This window comes from Eucyclogobius newberryi, unplaced genomic scaffold (genome assembly GCF_026437365.1).
Source record: "Eucyclogobius newberryi isolate DKJ021-1_F unplaced genomic scaffold, fEucNew1.0.hap1 SCAF_19, whole genome shotgun sequence".
NCBI lineage: Eukaryota > Metazoa > Chordata > Actinopteri > Gobiiformes > Gobiidae > Eucyclogobius > Eucyclogobius newberryi.
In genome coordinates, this window is record NW_027315823.1 from 17,179,465 (window position 1) to 17,198,692 (window position 19,228).

Genomic DNA, 19,228 nt, shown 5'->3' on the forward strand with positions numbered 1-19,228 from the left:
GAAATGTATATAGTGACATCTCTAGTGACGTCCTTAGTTAAAAATCGACTTCTTCCTTTCACAATTTGAAAATCCGACATGCCAGTTTTATAAAAAATCGACTTTTCTTTGCACCTTGTTATATTGTTTTCCCTCAGGTTCTCAGAGTTGTCCTTGATGAAAAATGGGAGCGAAAACAAAAATGTTGAGTTTATGTTTTTGTTCAGTGTATTTTGATGATTCATGCATGTCCTGTTGCCTATAGCATGTTAAAATGCAGTCATTCTCTTAATCTGTACTAGAAATAGACCTATATTTGCACAGCAATCAACCTTAAATTTCCAACACAGGCCAATATTTAGTTTTGGCCGACCAGCTCCCTAAATATGTCACATAAATCTTCATTTTAACACTTTACTGCGACCCTAAATATTATCGGCAGAGGTTATCAGTCATAGGTTTCTGGATTCTAAAAAATCTGTATCACTATCGATCATGAACAAACCCCATATTGGTCAATCTCTAATCTGTGTTTAGATCTCAGTCCTCACACATTTGGGTTTTTGTGCATATCTGTGGATGTGGTGTGAGATTGTAACCCGTCATTACAATGGTGACTGTGTATTTCCCCACACGGACGCAGAAAAGCCCTGACACTGACCTTGGGCTGCACTGGGAGATTGTGGCATTGGTGATGTACCATTAGTTTAGATCGAGCAGGCAAGGATTGAGGAGCTCAGATCAATGAATCATTATGAGAAATGCAATGGCGTGTACCCGTATGTGTGACTTAGCAGCCAGTGCGGACAGCAAATCTCCCGAGTGCCCCTAAGCAGCCTGCACTTGGCGGTGGCAGGATTTTCTACGGATTAACTGGTGATTCCATGTCAAGTGTGCAGTAATAATGAGGCAACACCTTTTCACCTCCATTCATTTTTAGGGATCGTATTTTTGAAAGTTTATTTATTGATTGTTACTGATTTTAGAACATTAGCATCAAGAAACATTTAGATTGTGAAGAGATTTTAGCATATTCTTGCTTGTATTAACTGAAGGATATTTCAGTCATCAGTAAAGTGTAGACACTAACAAGATGACAACATTCCCGGAAACATATCTTCACAATAACAAGTCACTTTATTCTTGGCAGTGACTATACACATTTGTGCACCGATATAGATGTTATATCAGATGCCTTCCCTGACACAATCTGTTTGTTTATTTCAGCTCCGGATAAATAGCTTCATAAATAGTACAATTGATGATTTTCCCAGAGCATGCAATCTACAGCAATCTAGAAATAATGTCCTATTGTTGTTGGAATGAGTTCTGTCCAAATCAAAACATCTTTTGTGCAACTTGTGGCACTGACTGCTTCAGTTTCTCCAGATGGGTCCGTCAAATATTCCCTTGAACCCCATTTGACAAGAACGTGTTACTCTTTGTAGCTGTTTAAAATATCCTGTCCTCCCCAGGGCAGTTTGTCCCCCGCCCCGCTTCACACAGACCAACTATCTCTGTGTGCATTTGGCTGATATTGATCTTGCATGAAAGGAGAAGCCTTAAGTGAATGTGTTAAACGTGCGGCTAATCAATGATTGACAGTTGGTGTCAAGGTCACATTGCCAGTTTGAGTTCAGAGGGGAGCTGCAGGGTGCTGGAGATGACAGGAGCATGAGGAGGGGGATTGTGTGCTGCTTCTGGAGCTTTGATTATCAGACTGGCCAGTTGATGGTTTTGGGATTTCTTTACATATAAAGCATTGAGTTTGTTCATAGTGGCAGTGCATGTTGTGAACAGTCAACACAACAACAGAAAACTGAGACCTGATGATATGACAATTAGGGATGTCACGACTTTGAATTTTAGATTATTTTGAGAAGAAACATCACAATATAGTGGTTTTCGACACATTCAAATAGAAGTGAAATCCTTCATTTTCTTTCTTTCTATTACGTTACGTTTCAATTAGTATGTGACCAGTTTCATGAAATCAAACATCCTGAATGCAAACGTTAACTTATTCTGATATAAACAGTCACATTAAATGCACTGTACATTCAATTACAGATGCACAGTAGTTTATAGGAGTACAGACAGACTGAATTCAAATTACTCATTTTGTCTTCTATAATAGTCAATTATTTTTTTTTTTTGTTCTTACGATTACGTTGTGACCTAAATAATCACAATTATCCATTAACCGAATGTTATTGACATCCCTAATGACAATGCACTTATACCAGGTCAGGGTTTGAAATAAAATGCATGACTGGACTCGTATTAACAATGTTGAGATGTTCACACTCACAGCTCTAACCACTGAGCCACACAACGGTTAGGAGTCATTTTGAGGAAGTAAAACTAAACAGAAGACAGTTTGGAGCCAAAATAATTCTATTACTCACATAGCCATTTCTGCTCTCTTATTTTAATGTTATATGCGTAACATTGACTAACTGAAATGCCACTATTAATAATAAGTATGATTTATGTCTCCAACTGCCAAATCTTAGCGTATCATGTCGCTGAGGTCGAGAAATAATGACTATTTTCACAACGTTCCCCTGTTTCAACAATACCTCTATACAGTAAATGCGATTCCTTTTAGATTTATAGCATGCAGACACACTGTTGAAAGCAAGATTGATGGCTGCCTGACTTAGATTTTCATTTCAGCCAACATGTGAAGCAGCACTTTAACCCGCACCACATTTCACAGTTTAACCTTCTTGCCGTTCAATCTCCAGATACATTTTGTCAGGGATGTTTACCTTTTACCGGCCCAATAGGGTCCTGCTGGGCTGTGGGCTGACGGTGAGGCCGATCACGCTGTTCTCCAGTGACCTCCGTCGTTCAGATGACATATCACATTGCCACTGGGTCAGAGCAGAGGCAGACGACCACAAACTGAGTAATTCAGTGTGGCTGCTAACATGTGAACTGAGTAGGAAGCCATGGCTGATGTGAAAAGCATATTCTAATCTAGACGTTTGGAAAGTGCGTGGTGGGATAAGGGGAAGGACTGGGGCTTTGGCAGACTTTCTCTTTCACTCCAAGCGTCGAAGTTGTGGTGGGCCGTGCCAAAGCTAACATTGTGTATTCCACCTTGAAGGAACTGCCATAAAAGTTTCACATGTGTCTCGCTTTTCTTCAGCTCTGCGGCTTCCATTCTGGAGTTACCTCATTCGTGCAGAGGTTGGGTTCTGCAGACTGAAGTTTTGGCAGTCTGAATTACTGTTGAAATGGTTTATGTTCTTTAAATCTGCTCATATCAAATAAGGCCAGCGTTATATTTGTATGATGTGCACTGCAGTAACAGACTGTGGTCATTTTGGGGTGTTTGTTGTAATGCAAAGGAGTCACTGTGTACATTCTGAAAGAGCAATACGCAATGCTATCAAACACAAATACTGTACAGATGGGTATAGCTTTTGCTCCTTATGTTTGCACAGAAAATCCTGGAGAACAGATTTTCTTATGAGGATGATTAATGATGAATATGTACTCCAAATGCGCAAATTTGACTATGGTCAGGCTACTACTTTCAGGTAAAGAAGTAATTAGAATCAAACCTGCAACTAGAAGAGGGCAATTGAATTTAAAATAATATTGGGAATATTGTTTTTGAAGATATGCACATGTTGAAAATAGCGAGTATATAGTTCAGACTTCAAAAGAAAATGCTACAAAAAGAGCTGATTTGAAATACAAATGAAAAAGTTATGTTGTAAACTTTCAAATAAGAGTATTATGTGATATTCCTGCACTTTTGTGATTCATTTTAAACACATTTCACCTTTTTGTTGTTGATTAAACCTCAACTAATACGTTTCAAGACATAATAGCATCTGACTATTGTTATCGTAGAACTTACTTTTGTTCAGTAACGTCGACCCCTACATAAGATTATACAGTACATTGCTCCTAATGTTCGCACAGCCATAAAGATTTAGGTCTTAGGGATAATTATTGACGAGTATAGATTACAGTATGTACTTTAAACGCATACATTTGAGTATGTGCAGGGTGAAAACAACGTACTTACAATACTAATCCACAGTAGCATAGATAGTTATTGTAGTGGCAAATGACAATCCAGTGGAGGTCGTCAACCCCAATGCACACCTCTCCTCACCTCACACTTGATCCATCTCTGTCCTTTATCAGAGATTACCAATGGCAAAATGGAATGGCTAAATCGGCTTGGTAAACCCGCTGACCCTGCTTCCTCCTTTTGGTTCTCACTATAAAATCCACCTGACATGAACAGAGTAACCACAGTGACACAGATACCGCATACTCAGAATCTGGCCTGAAGATTAAATGGAAAGTGTACAACATATAGAATTGTACTGTGATCACATGACTTAGATTTAACAGCAATGACAGGAGCACATTGGTTGAGATTTTTACAAATGAAAATGATTGTCCGTTATAGGCAGATTGTCACTTCAAGAAATAGGATGCCGTAGTCTGATTTGGGTTTAGTAGCAATTTTGATGTGGTGAATGCGCAAGTGTGAATTCACCCAGAGTTCAGTCCGGTTCTAGTCCTGGTTCTAGTTCCAGGTTTAGTCCCCGTTTTGTCGCAGTGTCGCTGTGGTTTGTGGGCAAAGTGTGAACGGAACCTCAGTGACAGTAAAGTTATCCGTCTTCCGTGTCATAACTTTATTCAAGAGTTCCCCTAAAATATAAGGTCCAGTTCTCTTCTTGTGTGTGTGTGTGTTTGAATTGTAAGACCCAGAAACATATATTGGCCAATGAAGCACCTGTTCTTGGGTCTTAGGGGAACTTATTATCTCGCAGTGTCAGAAAAGAGGAAAAAAGAGCAGTCTTTAAAACGGAACCGGTTCAGACCAAGCAGGCATCAAACATCACTCCTTTCAGCTACTTCTCTCGAGTTAGGGATCATCTCAAAGTAGGTTGAAGCTTAAAAGACGACATTTTTTTCGTCTCTCTCTGGACCCAAAAAACAATTACTGCCACAACGATGTATTGAAGCTTCAAAGCAACAAAAAGACAAAATGTAGCCCCCCCAAGACGAAAAATATTACGTCTTTTCAGTTTCAACCCATTTTGAGATGATCCCTTATTCAAAGCTGGAACACATCATGTTGTGTTCCCATGGCTTACACCCGGAGGTCTCTGGAGCACACTGCTGTCTGCTCCTCATGCAGCACGGCCTGAGACAAGCTGTTTATGAAAAGTCAGCAGCAGCATTCAACAGGGGTGCAGGGTAGAACATGGTCACTGCAGTGCTGACATTATGCAGGGAAGAGTGGGATTTGTGTTCTAATCCTTTTTCCTGCCCCTAAGGCCTGGGAATCAAAGGAGTGTCGGAATCAGTTTATCTGCATCTGACCAAGGCGGGGTCAGAGTCTGTGTCAGACTCTGATGGCACCAAGGCCACCACACTTTTGAATTAGATCTGAAACGTTTTTGAATTAGAACTATGGCATTCGCTCCAATGAAACATGTGGTAAGTGGCTTGTTGTTTCTGATTGTTAGTATTCCTAAAATAGATTAATTGAAAATACCAACTGTCTATGGTAAGGATGTGACAGCAAACAATAATAAGTTTATTGCAATAAAAAGGGTAGACAATGATCATTTCTGCTTAAAATTTTAATAATTGCCAACAAATATAATTCCCATTACATAAACTGAATGTGTGTAAAAAAGCTTCTTATCCGTGATGTTCTGTTCTATGGAACTTATTCATAATATTAAAATGATAAATATGAATCATTCTTAAGCTCGCTAATATTTTGGCTGATAATCATGTCATAAAATTTCAATATTGTTCAATGCTTATTAGTGTTTATGAGGTAATAATATTATTAAGAGGTAATAGTAATACACTTTTGTTAATGCTTGCTGCTTAACAAACATCTTCTAAGTGCTGAAGTAGCTCTTAGTGCTCCTGAAGGTGGAGGAGGAACAGGAAGAACCCTGCAGTAGAACCATAATGGCCGCTGTCACATTGTGCCCCTGTGTAATGTAGCTCTCAGGAAGAGGCTGGGACCAGTGGCCTCACACACAACGACCCCACACCAGCTCCACAAACAGCCCATTCACAAGCACTGTCACATGCATTCGCTCCATATCCTCTGCTCTTTCACTACATCAGCCTGTCAGAATGCACCTCACAAGCCCCAACATCCATTGTTGTTCTGAGGCAGGAGAAAGCGCTTTAACTTGGCATACATTTGATACGATTGTCATTACTTTCCCGTGTACTGCAAAATTGTGAAATGTAAGACACTAATGTAGAGAGAGCAAACAATTCTTAAGCGGTGTAAAGCTAAACATAATAAATTAAGACTGAAATTGAAACAAGGTCCATAGTGGCTCAATTCCACATTATTGAATATTTGTATACATTATGTATAAAACGATTTACAGTTACCCTCCCACTTTTGCCTCTTTTTGCTACGGATCAGCACTTCTGTTGTTTTGGCATTTCCAGTTAAGTGTTATTTTGAATGAAGGACTAAAATATGATATGAAGTAGATTGATTTGTGTAAAATATTCACGTGCACAAACAAGTCAACACTGCACCCTTTCTCTGGGTGGCTTGACAGCGGCTTTGTGTGTGTAGAACTTATACACTGTTGAGATCGGCAGCCCTATGTAATCTAGTACAAGCGGACAGAGGAACACAATTCACGGTGGACCAATGGCAACATTCTGAATAAGGTGAAATGGCTTATAAAGCAATATTATGAGACAATTTATCAAATATAACTGCCATAAACGTATTCCCCATTTGTGCCAGACCAACTCCTGGATACATGTACATTTGTGGACGTGAGACCTTTGCATATGTAAAGGTAAGAAGAAGTTATAAAACATGAAGGAACAATGCAAAGATAAAGGGATATATGGACCTTTCCTACACATTTGTTTTATATGAATGTTCTGCTTGAGTTTATCTCAGTCTGTTCATCTGTGAGTGAGATATGTCTTGAGTCACACACACAGACATCCATCTCCATTACCACCAGGCTGTTCTGCTCTGTCTGTGTCGGTCCCGGGTGCCCACGGTGAGCAGAGGGTCCTTTGGGTGAGGTCAGGATTACTGCTGACATGAAGCTGAAACAAACCAGGTTCAGATAAGACCAGAGCACCAGGGGCTTTACTGCTCCTTTAACTTCTCCACTCTATAGACTGTGTGTGCTCTTAGGGTCTGGTGTGGATTTTCAGCTCTTACAATGAATTAACTACACTTTAGTACGTCTATAAAACCTGAGAGTATAAAAGAAAGGTATTTTCAATATATATATACATCAGAATTTTAGCAGGCAAAATAAAAGCATTGACAAATAAATGTAAGAATCATTGAACAGTTGAAGGCAGCTGAATCACCCACAAACCTCAAGAGGGGAAAGACCAACGTTTGTATCATATATTATTTGACTTTACTTACTTACTGCGTGTCTTTCATACGCCTGTCATGATATACAGTATTGTTACGGAAAATAAGTAAACCAGTAAGTGAGAACCTACTGAAACTACTATAACCTCACAGCAGGACAATCCAGCTAAACCCTTTTCTAAGAACTGTTTTGTATAGATAACATGAATTGCAGTAAATCAATTGCACAATAAAACACACAAGTGATTAGTCAAGAGGCTATAATGAGTTATTGAAGTGACTTCTTCAATTCTCTACTGCTCAGACTGAAGAAAAGAAGGAAAAAGTTCTCCCTCAAATGCAAAGAAATAGTGCACATGATTAATATTGAGCCCTGAACAATATTGTTGATATATATATATATATATATATATATATATATATTGCTTTCATCTATAGAACGATAAGTCGATATAGTAATTATTGTGACATGCCCAGTCTTCCATTCACGATGCAAAATGTCTTCCACAAATAGATGTTGAGGAATCTAAATGTGGTGGCCTGTTATCTGAGTTGGTGGCCTGTCTCTCTCAGTCAGCGGTGGCAGGACACAGCCGCTGTGGACAGGCGTTCTCTAATGCCACTTTAGCTCTGGCAATCCCTGTTTCCTGATTCCACTCAGCCTGAGGAGAGATAACCCTGCACCACAGCTAATCCCAGATTAAACCAGAGCAGAGCGCATTGCCACTACTGCCAGTGACCTTTGACCCCTGCATGTCTCCGGGCTCATGCTGACTTGCACATGTAAAAACAGTTCTAATCCAGGCCATGTTAGGTTAGTGCTGTTGGTTTTTACCTATAAAAAGTCCATTAATGCTGTTCTGGGAAGAGTAGATCTGACCACAAGTGAGAAGTGACCTGTCCAGTCCAGAGAAACAGAGTCAAAAGAGAATGTAGGGTCAGATGTGATGGCCCCTGACCTCACCAAATATAGTCTGATTATTCTATCTTTCTCTGACAAAGCTCTTCACACAGGACTGCCTTAGGAATATGTCATAGGATTGTTATTATTTGATTTTATGACCGTTAGTATGTTTGTTTGTTTTTTAAAGAAGGCAACAGGTGGTTCATGTTCCTATACTTGAATTAATAAACCAGTAAACAAACATTTTTTTCTAGTTTTCTGATCCAATAGCTTCATCTTAAACTGCATTTCGTGGATTCACCAGACAGCAACAGTGTAATGAACATGTAATAAACTGGACTACTTAACAATTTACAAACTTTTTTTTATGTACAAGCATAAATTGCATCTTAGAGTACTTGAGATTCTTGGTTCAATTCTCATATTTTTCTGTTGTAATGTATGCTAACTAAAATGACACCTTATGATTGGTTTGATTGATTATTGGGCGATTCAACAATCATTCACAAATATCGACACCAAGACCAAATAACAGAAAAACCTTTAATTTACCGGTACTCGCATTCAAATTGTCTAACATTACACCACTGTTCTAGTCTGAAACCCGCTTTATGAAATCAAACTTGAAACTCTGAATGATAAAGTAAAGTTATGTGACATAAACAAATATATATACGTTTTACATTCTGGTTTACTTTAAATAAATGAGTATAGATTCAACTTAAGCTTCTAAAATGATCATGATTATTATGTTTTAGTTCTTATGTCTCTATTTTGCCCTGAATAATTATTATCAATTAACCGAATACTCTTAACATATTTGGTATTATCTCTATATGAGCCATTCTAATGTACAACTATGAAACTAAACTACAACAGATTGTACAATTCAATTTCTGTCGCAGTGGTTGATTGGGAGGCGTGACAGAGACACATCAGGAGTGCACATGAAAATGGAGATAAATGTACCTCCCCTGACCCCCCTGTCCATCACACTGGCCTGGCAGACAGCAGCGACACAGGGGCTTAGGCGACAGGGTCCTGCGATAAGACCATCGCTCCGCATGAGAGCTCATCAGCTCTGACAGTGAATACAAATTGGTGCCATTAGAGCAGAGGATGGGGCTGAGGGCTGAAAGGGGGGCTGACTCCTAATTATAGGGCTGATATAGACCCCTCCCTCGCAGTCAGTGGGAGTTGCGGGACGGGGCGTAACGAGGTGTTGACGGCGGTAAATAGTAAGGTGACAGAGAAAATGCCATTGTGCTTTTAAAAGTGTCTCGGCTCAGAAGTGCTGCTTAATGACGTGTGATACAAGCATTTAGTGCACGGCCATTATGAAGGATCACATTCAGTGTGTGTACGGGCAAAAGATCATCACAGCACTGCCCCGGGGAGCCATCGCACAGCAACGCAATACAAACAGCATGCCATTAAGAGCAACAGTGTCCCATTAGAGTGGTCTGACACCTGGTCAAACGCAGGATCAAGGCGAGCGTATAATCACAAAGAGGCGTTGGTGTATCAAGGCTTCACAATCATTTCAAACCTCAGTGATGGAATTAAAATGCCACTTTTTTCTACATTTTGTTATTTATACACAGATATATATTAAACACAAGTAGCAAAAATAAATGTTGAACTTAACAGGCACTAGATTTGTAAATCCCAGGTCTCCTAAATTGCATCTGACATAAAACAAAGTACAACGTGAAGATGTGTTTGGAAAGCCACGTCGGGTGGTGATGATAATAATGGTGACAATTTTAGATCCACACTCATTCATCTGACTTTTATTTGTCATATTAAACTTTATTTTGTTCTTCAGAACGTTTGGTTGTGTAAAGTTGGTCCAAACTTGAAGAATAGTAACATTTTAAAGTGAAATATTTCATTGTTGTTTGGTTATGATCTCGGTAATAGTGAATAATCACTAAATCGCTGTTTTTCTTACAATAATCGTAACACATTTTATACCGTGACCTCCCTACTAACTGCAGTCATCTCTCTTCACCAATATGCTAAGGCACCCGATTAATACCCCTTTGTAGGACGGGCGCTTAAGCATTACAAGCTGGTCAACTCCTATCCTGCATTCACATGTTATCAGGCACTGGCGTGTCATCTGATGTGGCAGCGCAGCTTGGCCTATGACCGTTTTATTGTTTTCCCACAGTGACTGAGCCAAGTGGGCGAGCTGCTGGCTTCACGTGCTGCAGCGCTTTTCTGTGATTGCAGTGGCATTCTTTTACAACTGTGTCACTTGCCGGCTTCTTTTGAAAAGTGCTGCCTCCACAAATCTCAGTAAGTGTCATAAACATTGGACATGAGATGAAGTGGTGTGGAAGCGAGCTGTTATGAGGGGAGCGGCCCGTGGCGGTGGACACAGAGCTGACTAGAACACAGTGACCACACAATGGCAATAGTCTTTTTGCTTTTTTATTTTTTAAAGGATTTTTGGCCCGCAGTCTTTATTAGACAGGGGCGTTTAGCGTGAAATGTGGATGAGAGAGAACATGCAGTCGTGTTCCAGAGCCTGGATTCGGCTGCACATGGAGCCTGGCATATGTGCTGCCACCTTAACTACTGGGCACTACGGCAATTGTCTTTTTGCATAATTGTTTGTGAGAATGTGGGGTATTTGCTGCAGTGACCTCAGTGCTGCACATACATTGTTTAACTCCAAACGGTTTGCAGTACTGACATTCCACTTGACTTCATAATTATGTAACTGGGCCTCAAAACTCCTTCCATGGACACAATAAATGGATACCTTTGGAGCATACTTCTGGCTGCAGGGAAAATTCCATCACACACCAATGGATGACACAAGCATAACCAACAATCATGGACTTGATTGAAATAACTGAAATTAGAAAAATGAAAAAGATTGATTTGAAAATTGACTTATTTGACATTAAATGGGATTTATACGGCGGACATACTTTGCCCTCCATTTGTGCTTTTTTTGTTTTTGCTGTGTCATGTTCTTTTTGTTTTTATTTTCTGTCTTTAATACATTCTGTGACATTCTGCAAATTGTCAAAGTCAATGGTCTAACCCAGGTCAGTTTATTTGGATTTAGTTTAGCAAACACAGAAACATACTCCATATCTCTAGATTGTGTGATATTATGTTACATATTTGGCAAAAGTGACATAACTGTTACCTTATTATGGAGATTATGAACCAAACTAAGACATTGTATTTGCTTTTTTCCCCCACATTGTTTTGGAGTCAAAAACCATGAGAAATAAATTATTTCTGATTGTGTAAAAATGCAACAATACCTATGAGACCAGATACACTATCCAACATCCACCCAAAATGGAAACCTTAACAGAGTTGTAAAAACACAATTTTTTTCTTCATTGAAAATCCTTGCTCCCACCCAAACCCCCATTGTGCGCACTCCTCTTTTGTCTGTTGTAGCTGAATAAGTCACGTCTTAACTGGGGTTTTCCTCCATTAAACTGACAAGCTTCCAAATATTTGCCAGTCTTTGATGTGGCACAGCCTGACGCCGCTCCTCCTCCTGTAAATGCCCTAATTATGAGCGCTGCTGCTCCGTCTGTGCACATTCACACACCTCGCCCTGACAGCCAGCCGGAAAGTGCCGCAGGACTGTGTGAGACGCTGGGGGCTAACCAGGTATTTCTGTCACATTATTATGCGCACCCCAGTCCCTATTGGCAGCCCCTGACGTATATACCACATTTTTAATTAAGTGTACTCAAATATAGCTCCACAGCAGTGTTGGAAGACATCAGGTTTGGCATGTGATGGAACAACGGGTAATAGCACTTACAATCGGATGTAGATGGGAACATATCAGGCTGAGGCCCAGTCTTTGCGTGTGCATGCATTCAATCAAAATGTCATGTTCATGCATAATGTGGACATGAAATGGCTGTGCAATTGTCAACATTCCAGAGCATGTTATAAAGACAAGAATTTAAAATAAATTAGAAAGACTGAAAACAAAAAGAAAATAAATTGCTTGACATGTTCACTGTACGAATGGTTGTGCTATTGTCTACAAATTAGGTTCCTGATAGATTAAAGTCATTTTGTAGACAGAAGTTAATGTTTTACTAATCCAACAATACACTCATGGATGAAGACATTACGTTCATGCTCATTGCTTCCTCCTGTTCAGTGTTCTATTTTGACATTCACAATTACAGGACCCAAGAGGCTTCAAGCACCAACATGCTCCTCAATATCTTTGGCTGCAACTTGCAATGCATTTAATTTCTCAACTTGGAAACCTCAAAAATATGCAGTTGGGCGCAGCTCCTGTGCTCCTTTCTGTTGCCGTGTGTTGCTCTTTTGGCCTTGTGTGTGCAATTTCCAAAGGTGCTCGTAACAAGTACATTTGCCAAGAAAATCAAGTGTTTTTTCCTTTAACTTTCTGGTGTTACACGCAGCGTGGCAAAATATAATCCTAACTAAATCGTTGCAGCCGCGTGGATTGTTTCTTACGATTTTTAATTCAAACGCACATCTTAAGTAAACCATTCCAATTGGCTATTCACTCAAGAAGGAGGGATTCACTATCACATGCAGAGTTTGGGAATCTCCAATGATTAAGTAAGAAAGACGTTTGTATTTCTTATTTTCTTTTAAATTGGTCTAAAAGACGGATGAAGCTAGTAACAGCAATCGTGGGTGAAGTCTGAAGCAATTGTGGGTGAAGTGTCATATTTCAAATTAAATGATGCAACATGTAGAGGAAGAGTCAAATCTGGACTCCTACAGTAGTTCCCGGTTGACTTTACGTGACAGGTTCACTTTGGCATCTGCACAGCATGTTCTTTGTACTAGGAAACAGTGCACTTTTCCTCTGAGAAACGCCAATTGCTCTATTAGTGGAGAAGGTAGACCACCGAGGCAACCTGATCCCCCCGTCTCTGCATTTCCTCACTATGTTACACTGGCACACCGGCAATTGCAAATCGTCCAAGGGCCCCAGTGAGATCTCCAATTTTCTCCTGCTTTGTGTTCTCTTGGTGTTCTTGTACATGAGTGGAGGAGATACAGGAGGTGATCCGATCCACTCTCTTCAGTCCGATGGACACAAACAATCCCTTCCTCTCATCATTTCTAAAGGTGATGCTTGTTCCCACAAATCCATGTGACAAGGGGAAAGATCATGTTGAATTCAGACAAAAAAAGGGCACACTTTTATTGTCTGTTATTAGTTATTGTGGCCCATTTAGTATTCCTGCATCACTGTCACACGCAGGATTGTTTCATGAAGTCACATCGAGTGGGACAAAGGGCTTCAAGAATACCCCAATACGTCTGCACCCCATTTTCCAGTCAACCATGGGCACCCGCCTTCCAATCACTTCTCCAAGTCATTCATAGAAGTGTCTGTGTAGCCCCTCAGTTGTCCAGGTAGGTTCCATCGCAAAAAAACATTTTATTCTGTCAACTGGAGAAATGTTTTAAGAGAGAAGATGTTTTGCCACTCATCAAGTAGCTATTCATATAAGTGCACACTCTCTCCCCTCCATCATTCAACTCTCATATGCCAGTGTATGTACTAAGCTCTTTTCTCATCCCTCATTTTCTCTGTAGATCTGTTGTGGTCTAAGTTTATATATAGTACTACAGATTGACAGACATGTTTTTTTGTTTCTTTTCCATGACCGAAGTCTCAACCAGTTGTTTTGAATCCAGAAAAACAAAACATGGCTGATAAGCTTTTCCGATTTTTTTAGTTTTTGTCTGAATTTCATCATTTAGTCAATTAATGTTACTAGTCGTCAGCACGTTTTAACACAAACCTAAGAGAGCAGTGTTGTCCCGTCTTGTGCACTGTCCTCTTTGAGTATGGTTCAAATAAAGATGTTTAAGTTTTCTTTATGTAGCATGTCCAAAACTAAATATTGGACATTGGTGTAGGACAATTAAGGCCGATAGTCGATACGATAAAGACTGCAAATATCGGCCCCTTTGTATCTCTACACAACAACAAGCAAATAGGGTGAAAGTCTTTTTACTAGTCACAAATAAAGTAAAATCCTTTGCTCCAGTATGAAGTTGGCAAACGCAGAGATTTACGATCATGACCTGGCTAATAGCGTCTCCCTCTCAGCACGTCTTCTTGATGTGTTTGTCTTTGCTGTTGTCCCGGCACTTCTCCTATGGCTGCCAGTGTCCTGCTGAGTATGTTTCAATGGGTACGCTAAACTCTGAGGCAGTTGATCCTCTCTGCCCAGTCTGCTGCCACGCTAAGTCCATAGTCAACATTTCATTTTGTGCCACCGCTCGGAGGGAGGCTTGACTTTGGTAGTGGGCTGAGGACAGCACACAGAATAGCGAGTGATGTCTCCGAGCTGGAATGCTTTTACAAATTTGTTCTCGGTCCTTTGTCTGACAAATGTTCAGGGAGAAAAGCATTTTGAAGCGGTAACATTGATTTAACTGCGATCACATGTTTTGTTTAAGGTGAATGGGGAAAACCAGCACCCAGAGAGAGGAAACTCACCAAAAAACAAGGAGAAGTTTAGTTGCTGAAAGTACATTTTAAGTCTAGCGCTATTATTCAAAAGGTCCCATATTTTACAGTTGTATAGTAGCTCAAGGTAAAGAACATTGTGTTACTAGAGAGTAAAATGCAAAGCTGCCCAACCAATGCAGCTTTTCCACATGGTTTTATGAGTAACACTGTCATATCTGCATGATATACATATTTTCCTTGCTTATACGTTTAATCATTTCATTGGTGTAGTACTAAATGTTGTAAATGGTCAAATATTAAATGTGATTGTGTGAGTTTGGTTCAGTTCTGTTTCGTTTAGTGTGTTCAAAATCCCCAAATCCCCATTGTCTGTCAGTAGGTTTGGGTTGTGTAAACTGGGATTTATTCAACTCATGTTCTTAACGAAGGATATTAGGGATTAGATTTCCTCATAAACGTCATTACCGACTCCTCGCGCCCAAACTTGTGTTTGTTTACTTTAGCAGTACCTTTGCTGAATAAACTGAAGATGTATTTCTCTGATAATATGTCCTACTAAGACCAAGTCACCTGTATATTGTAAATTTTGATTAAGTTGAAGGCACTGAAAAGACAATAATGAACGTGTATTTGTGTTCCTTGCGCCTGACTACGCAACTATGGGTGTGTTTTTTGCGAACGTGTTGTGCACATTAAGTATTACAGCGTTGAAAGATGGGCCCATCCAACTACACTACAACAACAAACACGTTTAGGAGTCACCGACAGTTTATTGGAGGATTTTTTTTGCTTTGGCAGTGTCTCAACGTCACATAGTCACCCTTTGTGGCTCCTGGCGCTCACAATAATAAAGCAGCGTATTGGGGCTCATCATTCAACTGGAGTCTCCAATACAAATAATCGACTGACCACATGTTGCCATCCACCCGTGTGGTCATCTGACAGCTGTCCGTCACAGAGACGACCCGGAGTTATTCAATAAAATTAGATAAATATAGTGTATCTAATGCTATTAATGCATGCTTATTGATGTAACCTCCATGTTAAATTTAGCTATGGCTGAAAGGAAGGGCAGTATCAGATTCCATAGGGAGAGTGTTTAAAAAGGTCTGGAGATGGTGTTTATTTTAAGACCCAATGGCGGACATGATTGTGGCTATACATGTTTTGGGCTCCGGACTTCTTCCTCAAAAGCACCTCTGGAATGTTTGGGACGGACGAGACTTGGCCATTTAAAAAAACTAAAATATAGACCCTTGCATGTGCCAGATTGTATAGGAACATTGGAAAAAAATCCTCATTAGTCACTGAAAATCTCAGTTTCAACACATGGCATTGTTGTTTCTCACTGTTTAGGTAATAGCAGACCATTACATTTTACACTTCAGAAATGGCCAGTGCTTTACATGCTATGTTTCCCCTATTTATATTAAAAACTGACTTGCCAAACACAGCTTTTTGCATTTCACACTTTATCGTCTGGATTACCTTTACCGCCTTGGAGTTTGTTAAATCAACACATAAAATAGGGCTTGTCTCAAAGTTTAGTTCTCATCCTGGGTTTTCTGTGGTCGTCTGCTGCCGCATGAGGAGAAGTGGCCCTGCAGTTTGGCTGAAACCTCACTGTTTGTTCAATAACACCGGCGAGCCACCCTCCACTGCCTCTCTCCTATAGATAGTGCAGGAGTGTGTTTGTCTTTGGTGTGGCATGGGGCCTTGTGCTGTTTTAGTGGTGGCCTCTCTGCCCCGGCCTGTACGCAACTGTTGAACCCGACAGAACATATCAAACAAACACTCCAACGCAGCACTGCAGGAAGATTGAGTTACTCTCGACATGAGGAGACGTGCCCGGAGCTTTGCGTTCGGATAGGTGCACACTCCTATGACCTTCTAATGGCTATGGTGATCTACTGCGAAAGACGTAAGAGGTGTTTGAGAGTTAGCCATCCAGTTATAATCTAGTATATTGGGCAGATATAGTATTATATGTCCATGCTGATCTATTTTGGTCAATCTTACCGACAACAAAATGTATTAATGCATCACTTTGCATTGGCTGTTTGTATTAAAGCTGGAGTACCTGATTTTCAAACCGTGAAAGGAGAAAGGCAAGGCAAGGCAAGGCAGGTTTATTTGTAAAGAATTGTACACAAGGAGATTCAAAGTGCTTCACACAACTGAAGAAAATGATTAAAATCACAAAGCAGTCAAATGCACAGCTAAAGAACATAGTATTTAGCTTGGATTTGACCATTGTCAGAGTAGAGGCTCGTCTCACATCTTCAGGAAGACTGTTCCAGGTTTTAGCTTCATAAAACTGAAAGGCAGATTCCCCATGTTTAGTCCTGACTCTGGGCACCAGCAGAAGGCCGGTTCCTGAGGTCATCAGAGGTGGTTCACATGTCACTAACATTTCAGAGATGTAGTGGATAATTAGATCTGTCTAATAAGTTCCAAGTTCTCACAAACCCCTTGGCACATCACCACATGCATGCATTTTCTGGCCACTAACACAGCTTTAGAACAGCATTTTGAGACATCTTGCACGCTAAAACAATCAACAGGTAGGACTTAAAACAGTTTGGCCCAACGTGAAGCCCTCTAAGGTGGATTGTACAGGGAAATGCTCTGGCAGCTTATACAGACAATGCAGGAGATGAATGTTCGCTGCACATCAACAAATATAGCCAACAGTACTAAAATGGTGAAGGTATTTGTCACTGACTGGTCATCAAAGAGGTCTATTGTGGCAGGTTCCGCGCTCCCTTGTCCCTGAGGAGGTATTAAGCCGTCAACACGATCTGACAGACACTCAGTCGCACTTTTCTCTGATGCAGGGTTGAGTTTCAGCAGCGTTAGTGGAAAACCATCAGATAAGTGTGGCTGCAGCTGGAGGAATGCCGGCGGAGTGTGTACACTGTCAATGTCATTAACGCGTCTGCATCTGTCTGTGTGTCGATGCAGAGCTGAGGTCCACCGGCACCGCCCATCACTTTGCCTTCGTCCTCAACACCACCGACTACCGCATACTGAGAATGGACGAGGACCACGACCGCATGTATGTGGGCAGCAAGGACCACATCCTGTCTCTGGACCTCCATGACATCAACAGGGAGCCTCATATTGTAAGATTATTATCACTTCCTCGGTTTATTTATCAAAAGGGTTGATATGATGTTCCACAAAGCTCATGAGAAAACAATGATCTTGTTTTGTTTGACTTGTCTTTCACTAAAATGAAGATAAAGAAGTTACCAGCATTTTTAACGTAACTTAAAAAAATCATTGCTTAAATCTGCTCAATGCTATGAATTCTGATTACCAGTTGGAGGTCGGTCACATTTGAAGTACACTGTATACAAAGATTATTATAACATTTTATCCCAATCATTCAGTTACTTTTAGTCCTTACACATTATTTTCTTGTGTTTGTATTGCCGCCACAGTAAAGCTAACAACAACTAGCATGCTAAGAGCGCACTTAAAGAGAATAAAATGCTCTATAATTAGATGCAGAGAGCAACAATGAACTAATTTTCTTCCGAATTAATGATTTTTACTATATAGCTGTGTGAGTACAGTACAGCCCAGTACATTTTTTTATTCATATGGTTGTTTTTATAGCAGATGCAGTCCTCTTTCTGATAGTCCTCTTTCTGATATAAAAACATGAATCTGGGGCACACACAATACCGGATTACATTAGAAGCTCACACTAAAACATAGTTTCACTTACAACATGTACCTCATAATGCAAATATTTCCCTTGAGTCAAATATTTAATTGCATACACTCCCACCAACAGCTTTTTTTTTTTTTTTAAACAAACTCAATTTGAGTTTTTGTTGGAACTCTCTTTTTCTCACATCACCTTGTTAAATCCGTAATTAAGTTATGACAGCCCCTCTAGGACTAATATTGGTCTGGCTGGATATCCCTTTTGCAATTATAGCCTCAGTATCCAATAAATAGCAACGGTGTAAGACAGTATGGGCTGAATAACCACATCATTTCTGCAATTACAGATCCACTGGCCAGTGTCTGAACGCAGAAGGATGGAGTGCCTTGTGAGTGGGAAGGAGGCCAATGTAAGTCAGACAAGATTCAAGTTCTAATGGCAGGACATGAAATGCAATGGTTTAAGCATTTAAATAATTGTAAATGTATTTTACTAATGTGAAAGTGTCTTTTACCTGTACAATTGGCAAAGTAAAATGGCTGTTTCCTCACTGTCTGGCCAAGAAAACAGAAATGATATGGTCTAGTGACAGGATTAATGTCTAATAATCCCAATAAAAAGGGGTTTACCGTAAATAGTGAATATAGTTTTGTGACTTGCTTCTTTATTTGGGAACAGGATGAATGTGCAAACTTCATCCGTCTGATCGAGCCGTGGAACAGGACGCAGCTGTACGTGTGTGGAACCGGAGCGTACAACCCAGTCTGCACCTTTGTCAACCGCGGACGCAAGCCACAGGTGAGCTACAGTTAG

The 19,228-nt window shown here is 40.2% G+C and overlaps 1 protein-coding gene across 4 annotated transcripts in view; it reads left to right on the forward strand.

Annotated features, from left to right (window-relative positions):
• The window catches only part of sema3fb (sema domain, immunoglobulin domain (Ig), short basic domain, secreted, (semaphorin) 3Fb), a 62,608-nt gene that overhangs the window by 25,659 nt on the left and 17,721 nt on the right, over window positions 1-19,228 (forward strand). For all 4 annotated transcript variants that reach the window (XM_072451928.1, XM_072451927.1, XM_072451930.1 and 1 more), the window contains exons 3-5: window positions 17,701-17,861; window positions 18,762-18,824; window positions 19,094-19,213. In XM_072451928.1, the coding sequence (XP_072308029.1) occupies window positions 17,701-17,861; window positions 18,762-18,824; window positions 19,094-19,213 (344 nt within the window). The remainder of the gene's footprint in view (window positions 1-17,700; window positions 17,862-18,761; window positions 18,825-19,093; window positions 19,214-19,228) is intronic.